The 18,400-nt window shown below is 44.3% G+C and overlaps 1 protein-coding gene and 1 pseudogene across 3 annotated transcripts in view; one reads left to right on the forward strand and one right to left on the reverse strand.

Annotated features, from left to right (window-relative positions):
• The first annotated feature begins 9,237 nt into the window (after positions 1 to 9,237).
• Setdb1 (SET domain bifurcated 1) overlaps positions 9,238 to 18,400 on the forward strand; it is a 35,595-nt gene continuing 26,432 nt past the window's right edge. For 2 of the 3 annotated variants that reach the window (XM_005356977.3, XM_013349852.2), the window contains exons 1-3: positions 9,239 to 9,369; positions 10,198 to 10,466; positions 12,783 to 12,934. In XM_005356977.3, coding sequence (XP_005357034.1) covers positions 10,207 to 10,466; positions 12,783 to 12,934 — 412 coding nt within the window. In that variant the 5' untranslated portion in view covers positions 9,239 to 9,369; positions 10,198 to 10,206. Of the gene's footprint in view, positions 9,370 to 10,197; positions 10,467 to 12,782; positions 12,935 to 18,400 lie in introns of all 3 variants that reach the window. The other variant, XM_026783938.1, reaches the window with a different exon arrangement.
• On the reverse strand, positions 16,552 to 17,153 carry LOC101980730 (annotated as a pseudogene).

Below are 18,400 nucleotides of genomic sequence, written 5' to 3' on the forward strand. Positions count from 1 at the left end.
CCAGCCTGGTCTACAGAGCGAGTTCCAGGACAGGCTCCAAAGTCACAGAGAAACCCTGTCTCAAAAAACCAAAAAAAAAAAAAATACTCACAGGGTACTCCAGTTAGGACTTGATCATAATTCTAAATTTTCTTTAGGTCCCCATAAGATTATCAGCACCCCCAACCAGCAGGAAGTAGCCTGGAATACTACGCCCACATTCCCAAAAATGGACTATGGATATTTTCCTTTGTTTAAAAAAAAAGAGGGGAAAATGGTACAGGACAATTCTGTATACTGTCAATTGTGTTTTAAAAAATGCTGATTGGCCAGTAGCCAGAAAGTATAGGTGGGACAAACAGACAGGAAGTAGAGGTGGAGCAATGAGAACAGGAGTATTCTGGGAAGAAGGAAGCTCTTTCCCCAGTACTGTCCAGACACCAAAGAGGCAAGATGTGACCTGCCTCACTGAAAAAGGTACTGAGTCGTGTGACTACCATATACTAGAATAATGGGTTAATATAAGTTATAAGAGTTGATAAGAAGCCTGAGCTAATTGGCCAATCAGTTTATAACTTATGTAGACCTCTGTGTGATTTTCTTTGGGGCTTACTGGCTGTGGGAACTGGGCAGGACAGAAACTCCAACAAGCAAGCCCCATGTTACAGACATCAAACCCAGAAGATTCTCAAGTTGACCTTCTAGGTCTGGCCAATGACTAGTAAAACTGCCTGGACTCCTTTGACCTGACCACAACCATCATCTGTAACAGGGAGCCACGGGTAAAGATCATGGTATCAGGATGGCCCATCTCCTTTCTCTTGGCCACTGAAGCCACATACTTAGTACTGAAGGAATTCTGGGGGCCTACCTCTCCTAGTTTTCCTATAGTTGGGGTAAAGGATAGCCTTATCTACCTCAGCAGACCCCACTACCTAACTGTGTTTTTAGGGGTATTTATCTCACTCATTCATTTTTAGTCATGCCAACCTGCCCAGTACCTCTTATGGGAAGAGACGTTTTTAGCAAAAGTAGGAGCTTCCATTCCATTTGCTCCTTCCATTCACCTTACACCAGGCGTACCAACAGCTCCCCTCCTCCTTCTAGCGTCCCAACCTCCCAGCTCCAACATGTCATTTCCTCTATTAGCCTCTCACTCAGTGGACCCCCAAGAATGGGGCACCCAAAACCCCCTGGTTGATAAACACCATTTGCCCATCATCAAATTACAAGATCTTACTAAGTACATTACCCAAGCTCAACTCTCTCTCTCTCTCTCTCTCTCTCTCTCTCTCTCTCTCTCTCTCTCTTCAGAGCCTTAGGGGACTTAAACCTATCATCTCTGATCATCTAAGAAAAAAGCTACTTCACCCCAACTCTTCTCCTTTTAATACCCCTATACCTGCTGTTAAAAAACCTAATGGAACCTATCGCCTGGTTCAAGGCTCATTAACTCTGCAGTGGTCCCTCTTAATCCTGTAGTGCCTAACCCTTACACACTTCTTTCCACTATCCCTCCAGGAACCTCCCACTTCTCAGTTCTAGATCTCAAGAATGCTTTTTTCTCTATTCTTATCAGCTCTCAATCTCAAAATATCTTTGCCTTCACCTGGACTTACCCTGACACTCACCTCTCCACACAGATCACCTGGACTATCCTTCCCCAGGAATTCCAGCACAGCCCACACCTGTTTGGTCAGACTTCAGCTTCTGATCTGCTCTCACCATCTCTCCCTAAGTCTAAACTCATACAGTATATAGATGATATTTTACTTTGCAGTCCATCCTTAGAGATTAGCAAAACTGATACCTCCACTCTTTTAAATTTCCTATCCACAGAGGGCTATAGAATCTCACCTTCCAAGGTCCAACTGTTTACCTCTCAGGTCATTTACTTGGTTATAAACTATTACCTCCAACCAAAAGGCTATTACCCTAGACAGAAAAAAAGCTAATTCAGTCCCTTGCAGTTCCTTCTACAAAAGAAGAGGTTTTATCATTCTTAGGAATAGCTGGATTCAAGTGTTCCTGGATCCCCTTTTTCTCTCCTCACCTGCCCCTTATACAAGGAAGCTTTTGGGGTGGTAGAGGCACAAGCACTCCCTGCCCATACCACTAATTCGCAGGCTGAATAAATAGCCCTTACCCATGCCTTCCAGTTAGCACAGAAACAATCTTTAAATGTTTACACAGACTCCAAATATGCCTTTCTTATCCTCCTGTCCCATGCAGCCATTTTGAAGGAGTGTGAGCTTCTTATGACAATAAGAGGATCCATAACTAACTCAGATTACATTATGAATAAGTACCTTAAGATTTGCTTCAGGTAAAACATTAAGAGGTCTAATAATTTCCTTTTCTAATAATTCCCCCTTCTTTTCTTCCCTCCTCCCCACTGTCTTCTATTGCAACACTATACTATCATAACAATAAGCTTTTGATATGTCTAAAATTTATTTCTTTTAAAACATTTTTCATAAGCTGCAGGGCACCAAATTGGACCTACCTGAATGGACCAAACTCATCCAAAATAAGTATCATTTAATTCTTTCCTTATCATTCCTGGTCTCAGGAACTCCTGGGAAACTCCCTCTTCCACCTCAAAAAAACAAAAAAAAAAAAACAGGAAAATCCCCTCCATCTTCCATCTTGGGACTCTCCTCCCTCAATCACCAGGATCTAAATTTTTTTCCAGACATAATCTTCTGCCTTGCCAGCATCTTGCGAGGTCCAAGCTGCAAGCCAGCCAGTTCCACAGAGCCCAAAAAACACAGAAGTAATCAGCTACTCCAGGACGTGGTCAAGCACCTCAACTCTCCAATACCCACAAAATCAGCAGGAAGCAGTCTCCCCCCTTCACAGGCAGGTGGATCTTTCACTTCCAGTCTGAGTCTCCCCTTTTTGTCTCTCTCCCAAAAAGGTAGCTGCTACCAGGGCTCCTCTCCTCTTCCCCCCATCCTATTCTCTCCTTATCCTCCCTCTTCCCTTCCATAGCCCACTAAATAAATATACAACATCACTCTGCATGCTATGCCTATCCATCTGTCTCTCCTCCTAGGACTATCTGTCCCACCAAGGTCTCTCATCCACCACGAGGCTCCCTGCTTGGAATCTGCTGGCCCTCATGGTCCGCAGGCCACTCAGGGGCTCCCTGCCTGGTGACCTGACATTGTCTCATGCCCACTGCCCACTGCCACCACTTGGGGACCTGCACCGTTTTATTTTTACCATTACACTAGCCATGATAAGTTCAATGGAAGCCTGAGTTTCAGTAGTTTACCGTGAAGCAATACCTGGTTGCAAGAAGGACCACAAACTGAGATTACCCAGGTGTTAGGAATTTTTCCTAATGCAAGCTCTCTGCTGACGCAAAAATCCCAATCAAGCCAAATCACAACAAGCCAAATTAAGAAATATCCAGGTTTAATGGGATTCCTGTGCCCTCAGGTGGCCCCAAGGGGAAACCAGTGCAATTATCTGTTCTGTCTTTTTAAGAGACAAGCCATGCCCACTCCCTCCCCTGTATGCTGAGACAGGCTGATCTTTAGCTTCCAACTTGAGTTCCTTCCCTTTTCTATCTCCCTCTTGAAGAGGCAGCTTCTGCCTCTCCCCACTTCTCCCCTTTCCCCTTCTGTCTCTCCCTCCTTCCCTTTCCCCCTTCTTTCTCTCTCTCTCTCTCTCTCTCTCTGTCTCTCTGTCTGACCCTCTCTCTGCTTTTCTCCTTTCCCCCCTTTCCTTCCATAACCCACTTAATAAATATCCAACCTCACTCTGCATGGTGTGCCTATCCATGTCTCTGTTGTCCACTGCAGTGTGTCTCCCTGCCCAGGACGAGCCACAGCTCAGGGACCTGCAGCCATCCCTGCCTGTGCCTGGGACTGACTGCTCTCGGGACCCCATGCAATCTGCTTGCTGCCACATGGCTTGCTGCCTGCCACTGCCAGAATCCTCAGCATTTTAAATTTTTCCATTATATTTGGTGCTGTGACTCGGATAGGCTCTCGAGCCCTGAGTTCCTCTCCTGGAGTCAGGATCCTGAACTAGGTTTTTTTTTTTCCACAACAACCACGTGATTTCTACAGCATGATTTCTACTCACACCACTGGCTTCGATTGGTGAGTTTTTCCCATTCTGGTCAGCTTTAATAATTTCTCTGAACCCTGAGGAATTGACCGGTGAGCTTCCAGCAATCTTCTGTTGTTCCTAGAAACACAAACAGTTGAGCCCTTCACTGACATTCCTCTCTGGATTGCTTCCCTTAGCTAAAATCATGACCGGACTGACCTGGGGTCAGTCCTCCCATGCTAGCACTGTACACTCTGTGTGGTGCATTCAACTGGGGGCCCAGGGTCCCTCAGTTTTTTTTTCTCTTCTTTTTCTTTTTCTTTTCTTTTCTTCACTCCCCCCCCCAGACCATTAAAGGCTGCTGGCCTCTCTGGCTTCAAAGTCGCCCCAACCAAATCCAGTCAGGTTGTAACACCCCACGGGGGGGGGGGCAGAGGATGCTCTCCCATGGGTCCTGCAGGGTTCACTCCAATTTACACCTCACCTATAGGGGGAGATGTCTCATTATAGGCCTTGTGGTGTCGCTGTTTCACGGGTTTTCACAGTTCCAGCTGTGGGTAGCAAGTCATCCATGTCTATCCCCCCTTGGAATGGATGCCTTTTAGAGGCCCTAAAACCACAGGCCTTAATGCCATACTTCTTCAGCGCCTACCCTCACTTTGTCGGTGTCCAGCCAGCTCCACTTTTATGGGAGATTTCTAACTACTGTCAGTGCACAGGCAAAAGGAAAGAGTTTTCTCAAACTGTCCCTGCCACTACTGCTAACAAGATTGGTCAGATGCACAAGGCAGCTTTTTTCTTTTTTTCAGTTCCAGCCTTTTGCTCCCCTCTGAGGCTTGTGACATAGCAGCTCAGCCACAGGGCAGACCACACCTCTAGATCTCTCTTATTAAGCTTAAAATCCCCACAGCTCAAAAATTGTGGCTTTTTCATCTCTTATTAAGCTTAAAATCTCTGCAGCTCAAAATTTGTGGCTTTTCTATCTCTTATTAAGCTTAAAATCCCTGCAGCTCAAAAACTGTGGCTTTTCCATACAACAGGTGACTTCACCGCCATCTTAACTGAGTGACTTTTCCATACAACATGTGACTGCTGCCATTTTGACTGGGGTCAGGTGACTTCATTGTCATCTTGGCTGAGAGCCAGGTCAGGTGATAAAGTTCCACCATCTTTACTGAGGTGTTTCCTGCCTGGTTCCCCAGTGTTAACTCTGTTACATGGGTGACCTTACCAGCATCTTAACTGAGAGCCAGGTCAGATGACCAAGTTCTCCCATCTTTACTGAAGTATACCCTGCCTTGTCCCCCACTTTACTTATTTTTTTCCACTAAGTTTCTCTTGTTGACTCTGTTGCATGTGTTTTGTGCAGTGGCATGCCTTTGATAGGGCCCAATTCCTGTTCACTCTGTGTGTAATCATACATGTAACTTAAATGCACCCATGTTTGTTATGATTTTGGTCTCTTTAAGAGACAAGCCACACCCACTTCCTCCCCCATCCACTGAGGCAGGCTGATCTTCAGCTTCTGGCCTGAGCTTGCTCTCTTTTCCATCTTTCTCTTGGAAAGGCAGCTTTGCTTTTGCCTCTCTCCCCACTTCTCAGATACCCCCTTTTCTCTATCTCTGTTCTCTTCTCCTTCTCCCCCTCCTCTAAGTAATAAATATCCAATTCTATTCTGTACGATGTGTCTGTCCACATGTCTCCCACCCGCTCACCGCTGGGAACCTGCGCCTTCTGGGGACTCACTGTTGCCCGCCCAGCCGTTCGCCACATGGCTGGGTCTGCACGGCTCTCCCGGTCAGGGAACTTCATTGTCGCCAGGACCAGCCCACCCTGCCGCAAGCTGCTCAGGACCCACTGACAACAAAAATCATAAAAATGTTTACTGTTAAATGTTATTATTATCTGTTTATTTCATCTTATTTCAGACTACAAAATCAATTAAGTCTCATGTTTTAAACTGGTATGAACTTTTAAGTCTCTTATAAAAATACTTTATATTTACTCCAACCCTCATTTAAAATATATTAAGACGTTTTCTTCTCTTGCCAGTTCTGTTGTTAACCTTCTATTGCAAGCAGTTTTATCTTCTTTCTGCCTTTTTACGAGTGTAAATCTTACCTGTTGAGAGCCAGTACAGTCAAGCGTGGACCCAGTTCTCCAGGCAGATTCTATACTGTAGTTATATCTGATAAACATCACTCAACTGCTCAAAGATCTGGGGAATATGGTATTTAAATATTTAATTATTAAAAAACAGCAGCACTCTATTTCCTCCGAAGAAGATAGAAGACAAATGGGCACACAACAACGTCTACCCGCAATTTGCTGCAACTTTCAAGTGCTGACCACTGGGAAAAACCGCCTTTCATCTAAAATGAAGATCTCCAGACGAGGACAGAATTGGTGGAATCGACAGCCTAGCTGCTCAGGTCAAGGTAGCCTTGTCTTCCTACAGATTTCTCAGCCCACAGGATATTCTGAAGCCTGGCAGGCCCTGAGATAAACAGCACAAGGCAAATACAACCTTCAGCGACCATGGAGGACCCTGAGAAGTAGCTCTAGATGCCAACCAGTAAACTCTCTGTTGGTTTTTAATCAATAACACAAGTAAAATTTTATCCTTCTCAAAGATCTCTGATGCAGTTTGATAGCTGAGAGGTTTTGTCAGTTTAAAAGGACTACCACACCAAACAAATTTCAGTAAAACACAAATATAAGTTATTAATATGTGTACCTGCAAGTTATAAAGGTGTGAGGGCAAATACAAGTTATCAAACTTCTCTCTCATGCTGCCTTCCATAGTCTTAAAAATACTTTTTATTGTGCAAAAATATCTGTCACAGTTATTCTGACATAAATATGCTACTGTTTATAGAATGTATATGTCTAAAACTTCTGTTTTCACAAACCCAAAGAATTCTTGTGAGTTCCAGGGAGCCAAATTGAAGGATCCACCTTAAACAGGTCAGATATATTCTCCTCAATTGAATTGAAGGATCCACCTTAAACAGGTCAGATACATTCTCCTCAATTGAATTGAAGGATCCACCTTAAATAGGTCAGATACATTCTCCTCAGTTCCTTAGTCCTAAATTTTTTTCCTTAATTTAACTTTGTCCTCTATTCTGCCAGTACCTTAAACAGGTGTAAGAGACACCTTTGTCTCTCCTTCCCTCCCTCTCCCTCCCTCTCTCCGTCTTTCTCTCTCTGCTTTTCTCCTTCTCCTCCTTCCCTTCCATAACCCACTAAATAAATATCCAACCTCACTCTGCATGGTGTGCCTATCCATGTCTCTGTCACCCGCCACCACGTGTCTCTGTATCTCCCTTCCCTAGACCAGCCACCACTCGGGGGCCTGCAGACATCCCTGCCTGGGACTGGCTGTTCTCAGGGCCCGCTGCCTGCTGCCACATGGCCCGCTGCCACTGCTTAGGGACCTGCAGTGTTTTTGCTGCCAGCCGCCGCTGGGGATCCTGCAGCATTTATTTTTTATTTTTTTATTTTTTTTTGTTTTTTTCGAGACAGGGTTTCTCTGTGGTTTTGGAGCCTGTCCTGGAACTAGCTCTTGTAGACCAGGCTGGTCTCGAACTCACAGATATCCGCCTGCCTCTGCCTCCCGAGTGCTGGGATTAAAGGCGCCACCACCACCCCGGCTCCTGCAGCATTTTTAATTTTTCCATTACAACAGGGAGTTTGTAAAAGCAACCACAGGGGAGAGAGGAAAGAGACCACCGTGTTTCTCCTCTGGCAGCTCACTTAAATACCCTAACCTCCCTGGGGGAGGGGTCAGGATCTGGAATGCATGAATTTGGAGGATGGTCACCTTTGTGGCCTCCCGGTTCCCCCTCAGAGCTACCCGAGAGCACAGGAATCCCATTAAACCTAGATATTTCTTAATTTGACTTGTTGTGATTTGACTTGATGGGATTTTTTTGCTTTGGCAGAGAACTCATGCATTAGGAAAAATTCCTAAAACCAGGCATCACCCAAGAACCCAGACCATCCAAAGGAAATTCCTAACATTCCAACTGTTGTAGGTAGGATCACCTGCCAGCACACTCACCAGGACACCCCTAGACAAATGTCAGCCGTTCAGGAGTCCTGAACCTTAGAAATCCCTTGCTCCCACCTTTACTACTTATAAAAACCCAACTCTAACTGAGTTTGGGGCTCTCCAATTATTCAGATAGGTTGGACATGCAGAGAGACAGTGTTTGCAAACTTGTATAAAATAAAGAAAGGCTCTTTGCCTTCACATCAGGACTCGGTCTCCTTGCTGGTTTTTGAGGGACTTCTTGGATCTGGGCATAACACAGGCAGGGTTATGAGGGCAGTGGAAGGAGAGAACCATCTACTTGAATTTGGCAATTTATCTTTAGGGCTGTTTAATCCCTGAGGATGGAAAAGGTTTCCTGGTCGGATCTGTACTGGAAGTGCTTGCATTCAAAGTTGAGTAGAAAAATATCTCCACAAGAGGAGAAAAAATAAAATAAAATCAAAGGAAATCTTTTTTTTTTCTAGATAGGGTTTCTCTGTGTAGCTTTGGAGTCTGTCTGGCACTTGCTCTGTAGACCAGGCTGGCCTCGAACTCACAGAGATCCGCCTGCCTCTGCTTCCCAAGTGCTAGGATTAAAGACATGCGCCACCAAAGGAAACTTAAGGAAATGCTGATTCAAGATCTTCAGGGTCTTAAAGACGACACAAAACAGACATTAAACGATGAGGCTATGGTGAGAGAAGAGGATGAAACATGACCTAGGGAGCGTGAGAAACATGCCTGGGGCGAGGGGGGGGAACACCCATCACACAAAATTTAAACACAAAATGAAAAGATGTGAGTCCCTTTGTGTATCACACAGACACACATTAAAGACGTGTGACAGACCAAAGACCATACAATCTCAGTGGCGGAATTGTGATCTTTTCCTGTTTATTTGTATTTTTCATACTTTCTGAAGTGAACATGCATTAATTTTGCAATCAATGGCAGTTTTATAGCTAAAAAAATATCTTCAAAACAAAGTATTTTCGGCCGCTAGTTGGGGAGGAGCTTCAGTAAACATTCTTGACAAAGCCCGCTTGGCCCAACCAGTTCCTGCCGATCCCGCGACGCTAGGCTGTGAAGTTTGACCCCTTCGGCCTACCGTAGCCGGAAGTGCGCTCGACATTGCTTCCGGGCTTTCCTTTAGTTTTCCCAAAACCTTGTCTCCCTCACGCTGCTTCCCCACCCCCGCTGCTGCTCGCAGCGGTTTTTGTGTTTGTCGGCGAGGCCGAGCCCTGGCGTCGAAATCTGGGGTCCGTTTGGAGAGACGCAGCCCTGTGGTGAGGAGCGGCGTTGTGGGGAGGACGGACTGAGGGAGGCTGAGGCGGACCCGGGCTGCTTTTCTCTTGGGAGCTCGCGGCTGTGCGAGGAGACTCGGCGGAGGGCGGAGAAGGCCGGGGGCGGGGCCGAGCGGGCGGCGGGTGTGAGGCCGGGGCTGCGGGCGCTGCACCGGGGCCGCTGCTGCTGCTGCCGCTGCGATCCCGTCGCCGCCCTGGCCGCAGAGCCCCGTGCGCGCGCGCGGTTCCTGGAGCGTGGGTGTGAGTGGTCGCCTTCGCTGCAGGCTTTGCTCTGTTCACGCAGGGAGACTGTCTTTCTTTGCTTTCTGCTGGGCATGGAATCCGGGGCCTGGTGCCGCTGAGAACCCCTTCCCCAACGCAGCCATCCCCCTGCCTGGTCGTAGGAGCTACTTTTCCACAGGGAAGCCAAGTAACGTGAGAAAGAACCCAAGATTAGTTAATTACGATCCGCTGTCTGCAGGTGGCCGTGGCACTTAGATTAGACGCAGTGTCGAGACAGATAGTCATCCTATTAGTTAAAGAACACGTTGTCTCATAGAAATACAGAAATACCTTACTTTGTAGGTAAGCTCTTCAGTTTCCTGAAACACTATTTTGCTAGCTCCATGTTGCATGTTGGTAGATCTTATTCAGGTCCGTTATTCTATATGAGCAGGTGAGTTTCCCCAGAAAAATCTCCGGGTCACATTCAGGAGGAGGAGGAGAGAGAATGACTGTGTGACTAAGAGGTTTCAGGATAGAGTGCGTTTTCTTCCGAGACTGAAATTGTGAGTTGAGGTGAGAGTCATGCTCGGTTCTTATTCCCCACAGGGCAAAACTATGTCCTCCCTCCCTGGGTGCATTAGTTTGGACGCAGCAACAGCTGCAGCTAACTCTGATGACATTGCTGAGCTGCAGCAGGCAGTGGTTGAGGAGCTGGGTATCTCTATGGAGGAACTTCGTCATTTAATTGATGAAGAACTGGAGAAGATGGACTGTATACAGCAGCGCAAGAAGCAGCTGGCAGAGCTGGAGACGTTGGTGCTGCAGAAGGAGTCTGAGGTGGCTTATGTTGACCAGGTATATGACGATGTGTCCAGGTAAGGACTCGTGGAAGCAGAAGCCAGCGTGCGCTTTTTCCATTCTTTTTGTTTTTATGTTTTTTTATACATTTTTTATTGATATTTATGGAGCTCTACATTTTTCTCTGCACCTCTCCCCTCCTCCCTTCAGCCCCCCTCCCCCCTCCAACCTCCCCCGCAAGGTCCCCATGCTCCAAATTTACTCCGAAAATCTTGTCTTTTTCTACTTTCTACTTCCCATGTAGATTAGATCTATGTAAGTCTCTCTTAGTGTCTGCATTGTTGTCTAAGTTCTCTGGGATTGTGGTTGCCAATGTGCATTTGCAGGCTTGTTGGGGTGGCTTTTCGTGACCTAGTTCAGTCATGTGGGACCTCACACTTCTTCAGGGTTTATAGTGCAGCGTGGCAGCATGAACTTTTCCCCTGTGTATTTGGTCAGCAATAAGCAAGTTAAAAGCTTTTGAATTCTTTTGTCTTCCTTCTCTGCTAAACTTTGTTTCCTTAGTATGATCACCAGGGAGTAAGGATTGTGGATTTGTTGTTTTCTGTTTTTCTTTTGGGGGGGGGGGGTGTTTAGATACAGGTTTTCTCTGTGTAACAGTCCTGGCTGTCCTGGAACTCACTTTGTAGACCGTTGTAGACCGTGCTGGCCTCGAACTCACAAAGATCTTCCTGCCTGTGCCTCCCAAGTGCTGGGACTAAAGGCATTCGCCACCACTACCCAGCCCTGTTTTTCTCTCCCTTGTGAGACAAGATCTTAATATCTAGACTTAGCTGGCCTCAAACTTGCAGAAATTTGCCCTACCCCTGCTTCCCAAGTGCTGCAATTAAAGCACTCAACTTTTTGTGATTGGTTTGTAGGGTCTCACCAATACCAGTGTGTGGCCTTGAATTTGCTGGTGGCGCATGCCTTTAATCCTAGCACTCGGAGGCAGAGGCAGGCAGGGTCTCTGTGAGTTGGAGGACAGCCTGGTCTACAAAGGGAGTTCCAGGACAGGCTCCAAAGCTACAGAGAAACCCTGTCTCGAAAAACCAAAAAAAAAAAAAACCCGAATTTGCTGGTGGCTGAGCAGATCTCGACCTTCCTGATCATCCTGCTGGGATGTAGGTGTGGGCAGCATGCCCTGTTTGTGTTGTATTGGAATAGCATCGATATAACAAGGGCTCGGCAATCATTCTGCCAGCTGAGCTATGTCCTCAACCTCTCAGCTTGCTCTCTTTAACTGAGAAACATTAATAAATTCGTAATTCCTCCAGAATATCTGTTTCAGATCACCAAGTAGATAGTGTTAGTATTACACTTGGGGAGAACTTTTGTCGAGGAACTAGTTGAAACTGATGCCAGTATTTATTTGTTTGTTTGTTTGTTTTCTTTCCTTTTTTTTTCTTTTGTTTGTTTTTGAGACAAAGTTTCTCTTGGTTGTTTTGGAACTCTCTCTGTAGTCCAGACAGACCTCAGCAGAGGATCACTCATAGAGATCCTCCTGCCTCTGCCTCCTGAGTGCTGAGAGTAAAGGCATGCGCCACCACTGCTCAGCATGTTTGTTTATTTTTGATACAGAGTCTCTTTACATAGCTCTAGCTGCTTTGGAACTCACTTTATAGACCAGGCTGGCCTGGAATTTACAGAGATCCACCTGCCTTTGTCCCTGAGATTAAAGGTGAAGGTGTGTGCCTTCCTGCCTGGTGAAGTTATGCCACTATTTAAAACCTTATTCTTTTTCTTTTTTTATTTTTTAATAATTTATTTATTTTACATACATTGGTATTTTGCCTGCATGTATCTCTGTATGAGGGTGTCAGATCTTGGAGTTATGGACAGTTGTTAGCTGCCATATGTGTGCTAGGAATTGAACCCAGGTCCTCTGGAAGAACATTCAGTACTCTTAACCACTGAGCCATCTCTCCAGCCCCTAAAACCTTATTCTTAGTTCCCAAATCCACATAAATAATTATGCTGGGTCTTCTGACTTCCATCAGGTAGAAAGATACGACTCTAACAAATTAATTATTTCATGTAGTAATTGCTTGGAAACAAGAAACGTTATGGAAAAAGCATTCTAAATAGTATGGCAAACAGTCTATACTCTTGATGCTGTGTTGTTGCTGATGTTTTTAAAGGTTTCTCACTCTGTAGGCCTTGCTGGCCCTGAACTCACTGTATTGTCTTACGCTGACCTCAAACTTAGGCAGTTCTGGTACTTGAGGCTCCTATGTACCAGGATCATAGGTGTGAGCTCCTAAGCTTGACATTGCATAAATGTGGATGAATGCTAATGCTCCAAACCTTACTTCTCCACTGGCTTTGATCTTCTCTATGTGTTCCAACATTAGGGCAGTGATTAATTGTGAGTCTCTGGTGAAGGATTTCTACTCTAAGCTGGGACTGCAGTATCATGACAGTAGCTCCGAGGATGAATCTTCCCAGCCTACAGAAATAATTGAGATTCCTGATGAAGATGATGATGTCCTCAGTATTGATTCAGGTAAATGATGAAACTTTAGTTAGAAAAATTCTTAGAAAGCTGAGCAATGGTGGCACATACCTTTAATACCAACACTCGGGAGACAGAGGCAGGCAGACCTCTGTGAGTTTGAGATCATCCTTGTTCACAGAGTGAGTTCCAGGACAGCCAGAGCTACACAGAAAAACCCTGTCTTGAAAAAAATCGAGAGAGTGAGAGAGGATGAGAATGGACCAGGCATGGTGGCATACACTTTAGTCCCAGCACTCAGGAGGCAGAGGCTGACAGATGTCAGTTCCAGAACCACAGAGCTAAACAGTGAGAGCCTTTCTCAAAAACACCAAAAAAGAAAGAAAGAAAGTTCTTAGAATAAAAGCTGAAATATGAGATGAGCAGGTGGAAAATAAGGAACCATATTGTCAACAACTCCATATACTACATTACCTGGCACATTTATTGTAGAAAAAGCAAGTATTATTAGCACCATAAATATTCCCTGTGTGCTATATCCTGATTGCTTCCTTTTCCAATTTCAGATAAGGTATATTTTCTACCCCCCCCCCATGTGTTTGTGTGTGGTTTACCTATGTCTTAATTTTTTTTTAATATTTATTTATTATGTATACAATATTTTGTCTGTGTGTATGCCTACAGGCCAGAAGACTACACCAGACCCCATTATAGATGGCTGTGAGCCACCATGTGGTTTCTGGGAATTGAACTCAGGACCTCTGGAAGAGCAGTCAGAGCTCTTAACCTCTGAGCCATCTCTCCAGCCCCCTCTTAATTTCTTTTTATGTTACTATCATAAAATATTCTGACAAAATTAATTGAAGGGAAAGAGCTTATTCTGATGATTATTTCCAGATCATGGCCCATCATGGTGGGGATTTACAGTGGCAGGAGCCTGAAGCATCTGGTCTCATTGTATCTGAAGTCTGGAGATAAAAAGGATGCCTCATGCTGCTGCTTAAGCTAGCTAACTCTCTTTCTCTCTTTATGAAGTCTAGGGAATGGTGACCACCCGTGTGGGCAGGAACTTCCACCACTACACAGTCAAAATAATTCCCTTTTTACAAATTTTGTCTATTTCCCATTAGTGGTCACAGTATATGTACACATGGGCATGTTTGAGTGTGTGAGTACATGTATGTATGCAGATGTTCGAGCATGAGACTTCAGAGGTCTATAGCTTTCTTCCTTCACTTTATAATGGGCCTGGAGCTTTCCAACTATAGCATGTGTAAATAGCCAGCTTACAATGTATCTCTGTTTTGTGGGTACTGGGATTGCAGGTTTGGTACTGAGAATCCAAACTTCAGGACTTGGGACTTGTATTGTAAACACTTCATGCATTGAACCATCTCTGTACTATTATTTTGAGCTAAGATTTTACTGTATCTGACTGGTGTGGAACTTACCATATAGAGCATACTAGCCTCAGCCTTGTAGCGATACTTCTGCTTTCTAAGTGCTATGGTTACAGACGTGGCTAACACACCAAATTTATGTGTGGCTTATGACTTACCGCAATAGGCAAATTTAGCATTTATTTGGACTCCATAGCAGTTGGTTGCTTTTTTGTTTTTTGTTTGTTTGCTTCTTAGTTGTTGTGGGGTTTGGGGAAGGTTGTTTTGTTTTTATTTTTCTATTAAGTATGGTAGGTTTTTTCTTCTTGTATAGATATTTTGCCTACAGGTATGTATGTCTACCATGTCTACTGTGTGTTTGCTCAGTATCCACAGAGGCCAGAAAAGGACATAGGATCTCCTGGAACTGGAGTCTTGTTTGGTTGTAAGCATCCTTGCAGGTGCTGGGACTCGGACCCATGTCCTCCGGAAGAGCAGGCAGTTCTCCCAATTGCTGAGCCATCCTCTCAGGCTTTGTTTTTTTGAGATAGTCTCACTGTGTAGTCCTGACTGTCTCAGAACTTGGTGTATAGACCAGACTGTCCTCAAACTCAAAGTGAAACACCTCCCTTTGCCTCCTGATTGCTGGGATTTCTGTTATGTGAGATTTCATTAAGGTATTATTCACATAGCATAAAACATAGACATATTAACTATGTGATTTGAGTTTTAGTACATTTATATAGTAATCCAAGTTTAGAAAATTTGTATTACTTCAAAATATTCCTTTTACTAAGTTTCCATGGTCACCCCTAACAACCACTGATCGTGCCTTCTCTATACTTTGTCACTTAAAGATAAATATAACTACAATCATGCAATGTGTATACTGTCACTTAATGGGGGGGTGGGGTGAGACAAGGTTTCTCTGTAGCTTTGGTGCCTGTCCTGGAACTAGCTCTTGTAGACCAGGCTGGCCTCGAACTCACAGAGGTTCACCTGCCTCTGCTTCCCGAGTGCTGGGATCAAAGGTGTGTGCCACCGCCGCCCAGTCTGTCACTTAATTTTTAAAAAATAAGAGTCACTTTATTGTAAAGAACATGCAAATAAAAATCATCCTGCAGCTAGATCAACACAGCCCAGACCAAAAGTCTATATGTGAACTTCTGTACAGTAGAACAGCTAGCCATTCTGAAGCTGTGGAGCTTCATTTTGGATTTTGCACTTTGACTGTCAATGACTTTCTTTTGAGATAGGATATCACTAGTAGCCCTGGCTGGCCTAGAAATCAGTATGTAGGCAAGACTGGCCTCAAACTTAGAAATTTGCCTACCTCTTCCTCCTGAGTGCTGGGATTAAAGACATGTGTGCCATACCTGGCTTCAATTACTCTTTTATATACTTAAGACCACACACACACTCTCTCACACTCTCAGTTGTACTTTTGTACACTTAAGACCACATACACAGGGCTGGAGAGATGGCTCAGTGGTTAAGAGCATTGCCTGCTCTTCCAAAGGTCCTGAGTTCAATTCCCAGCAACCACATGGTGGCTCACAACCATCTGTAATGAGGTCTGGTGCCCTCTTCTGGCCTGCAGGCATACACACGGACAGAATATTGTATACATAATAAATAAATAAATATTTTAAAAAAATGAAAATCTTTAAAAAAAAAAAAAAAAGACCACATACACACACAAAACAAAACCCAAAAAATCTGTGGCAGAGTTCAAAGTAGAAAAAGTTAGCCTTAGCCATTTGTGGTCTTGCATGCCTTTAATCCCAACACTTTAGAGGCACGTGGCAGAGGCAGGCGGATCTCTTAGTTCAAGGCAAGCCTGGTCTACAAAGTTCCAGGACAGTCAGAGTTGCGCTGAGAAACCCTGTTTCAAAAAGAAAAGAAAAGGCTAGCCTACGCCTTTTCTATGCCTTTTTACCTGCATTCCATTCTTCCTCATCACCCAGTGTTACCTTTTCTGTTCTTCTTTCTACATGTTAAGTTGTACCTGTATGTACATTTGTTTACATATATGTGTGTATACATTATAGGCAAAGATTCAAATATGTAAAAGGAATGTTTTCCTTTCTGAGATTTAGTGGCCTCACTTAATACCCATTTTAAGTCTGTCCATTTTCTTGAAAGTATTGTGATTTCATTTTTCTTTAGAGTTGAATAATATTCCATTTACATATATACCAGATTTTCATTATTCATTCGTTGGCTTTTTTTCCTGCTTAGTCAGTAACTTTATTGTCTTATGAAAAGAAATCTTCATAGATAATTGCTTTAGCTTTCAACAGCCTGTTCCTGAGCTCTGAGGAAACTTGCCCTCTTTTGAGCAACTCAGTCTTTCCTCTGGGCAACAGACATTTTGGGGCAGTTTCACCTCTTAACTTCTCTCATGGGCTTCTTCTCATAGGCTGGATTCTCTCGGGTAACAGCATGAGCTTTCTTACAAATCTCCTCCATCATGTCTGGAGTGCACTGTTCTTTATGAACTGAGAGACCTGTTTCTTGTAAGCATCTTTGTCTTCATTAGGTAATGCCTGTAGTGTGTAATATTCTGACCATGCTGTCTTCTCATGTACTTCTGCATTGAACTTGCTTTTGGAATCATACTTAGGAAATTGTTTGGTACAGTGAGGAGAAGACAAGCCTTTATTCACAGCTCCCTTCAGGGACCCAAAAACTTTATTGCCAGTTGTACTTGGGGCAAGACTTGTACCCAAATAACAAGTAAAGGCAACAGGTTAACCATCAATGCTTTCCATATTGTATTCATCTCCAGTTCCCTCCACTTGGCCTTCATAGATCTTGTCCTTGCCAAACCTATTGAGAAATCTGCATGCCAGCAGTAGGCCAGTGCCGTAGATTGCAGCGTCATCCATGTGCGTATGCTGTGCATGCGCAATCCCAGTGGGCATGCGTAACCTGACAGATGCATGAACTCTCATCCTATCTATATTCGTTGTTGTGTTTATTGTCATTTTTCTCTTGGATCACCAATCCCTCCGTTTTCCTGAAAACACTGTGATTTTATTCTTCTTTAGAATTGAATAATATTCCATTTACATATGTGTGCCAGATTTTCACTATTCATTCCATTTTCCCCTCTTTTATTTTTTTCTTTTTCTTTTTTTCTTTTCTTTTTTGGTTTTTCGAGACAGGATTTCCCTGTGTAACAGCCCTGGCTGTCCTGGAACTTGTTTTGTAGACCACACTGGCCTTGAACTCACAGAGACCAACCTGTCTCTGCCACCCAAGTGCTGGGTTTACAGACTTGTGCCACCCCCAGACTTTGTGTTTTGTTTTGTTTTTCAAGACAGTGTTTCTCTTTATAACAGTCCTGGCTGTCTTTGAACTCAGTTGGTAGACCAGGATGGCCTTAAACTCAACTGAGATCCTGTTGTCTGTGCACCCTAAATGCTGGGATTAAACCACACGCCTGTCCTCACTCCCCCACTCTTAACTGTTTCCCATACTATCTACAGTCTTTCATCTTCCCAACTTTCTTTCAACTTTCATGTTTTGTTTTGTTTTTTAATTTTTATTTTCTAATCCACTGAGTTTAATTAGAGTTGCTTACACGTGCATGAGTGTGGGGTTCTTTACTGGATCATGGGCAACTTACCTGTGGCTACATACATCCCTGAAGAATTGCTGTCCCTCGCCCAGCAGCCTTTAACTGCCAATAGTTCCTCAGGGAGGGGTGGGACCTGGTGCCCCTCCCTCATCCTTGCTGGAATGTTGACCGACTTGATCTTATGTGCATCTTGGGCGGGTGACACCAGAGCTGCTGTGAGTCCTCCCTGTACCATCCAGAAGACAACTTTTCCCAGCATTCCTCCTTATCCCACCCCCTCTTCTGTAAGGTTGTCCTGACTTGTGGGCTTGGGGATGCTTATAGCCGTCCCATTTAGGGTATTCTAATTGCTTTGACCAGTTAGCAGTCTCTGCATCAACTGCTGTAGAGCTGTGCTACATTTGGACTCTTTCTAGTTTGGGATGTCATGAATGATGCTGCTGTGAATGTTTTTGTTTCAGTGTTTTTGTGGGCATTTTAGTAAACGTATGTTTGTCTTATTAGGCAAAATTGCCATAGTTTTTCAGAGCAGTTAGATCAGTTTCCATTCTC

The sequence above is a fragment of the Microtus ochrogaster genome, chromosome 21, assembly GCF_000317375.1.
Source record: "Microtus ochrogaster isolate Prairie Vole_2 chromosome 21, MicOch1.0, whole genome shotgun sequence".
NCBI classification, from domain to species: domain Eukaryota; kingdom Metazoa; phylum Chordata; class Mammalia; order Rodentia; family Cricetidae; genus Microtus; species Microtus ochrogaster.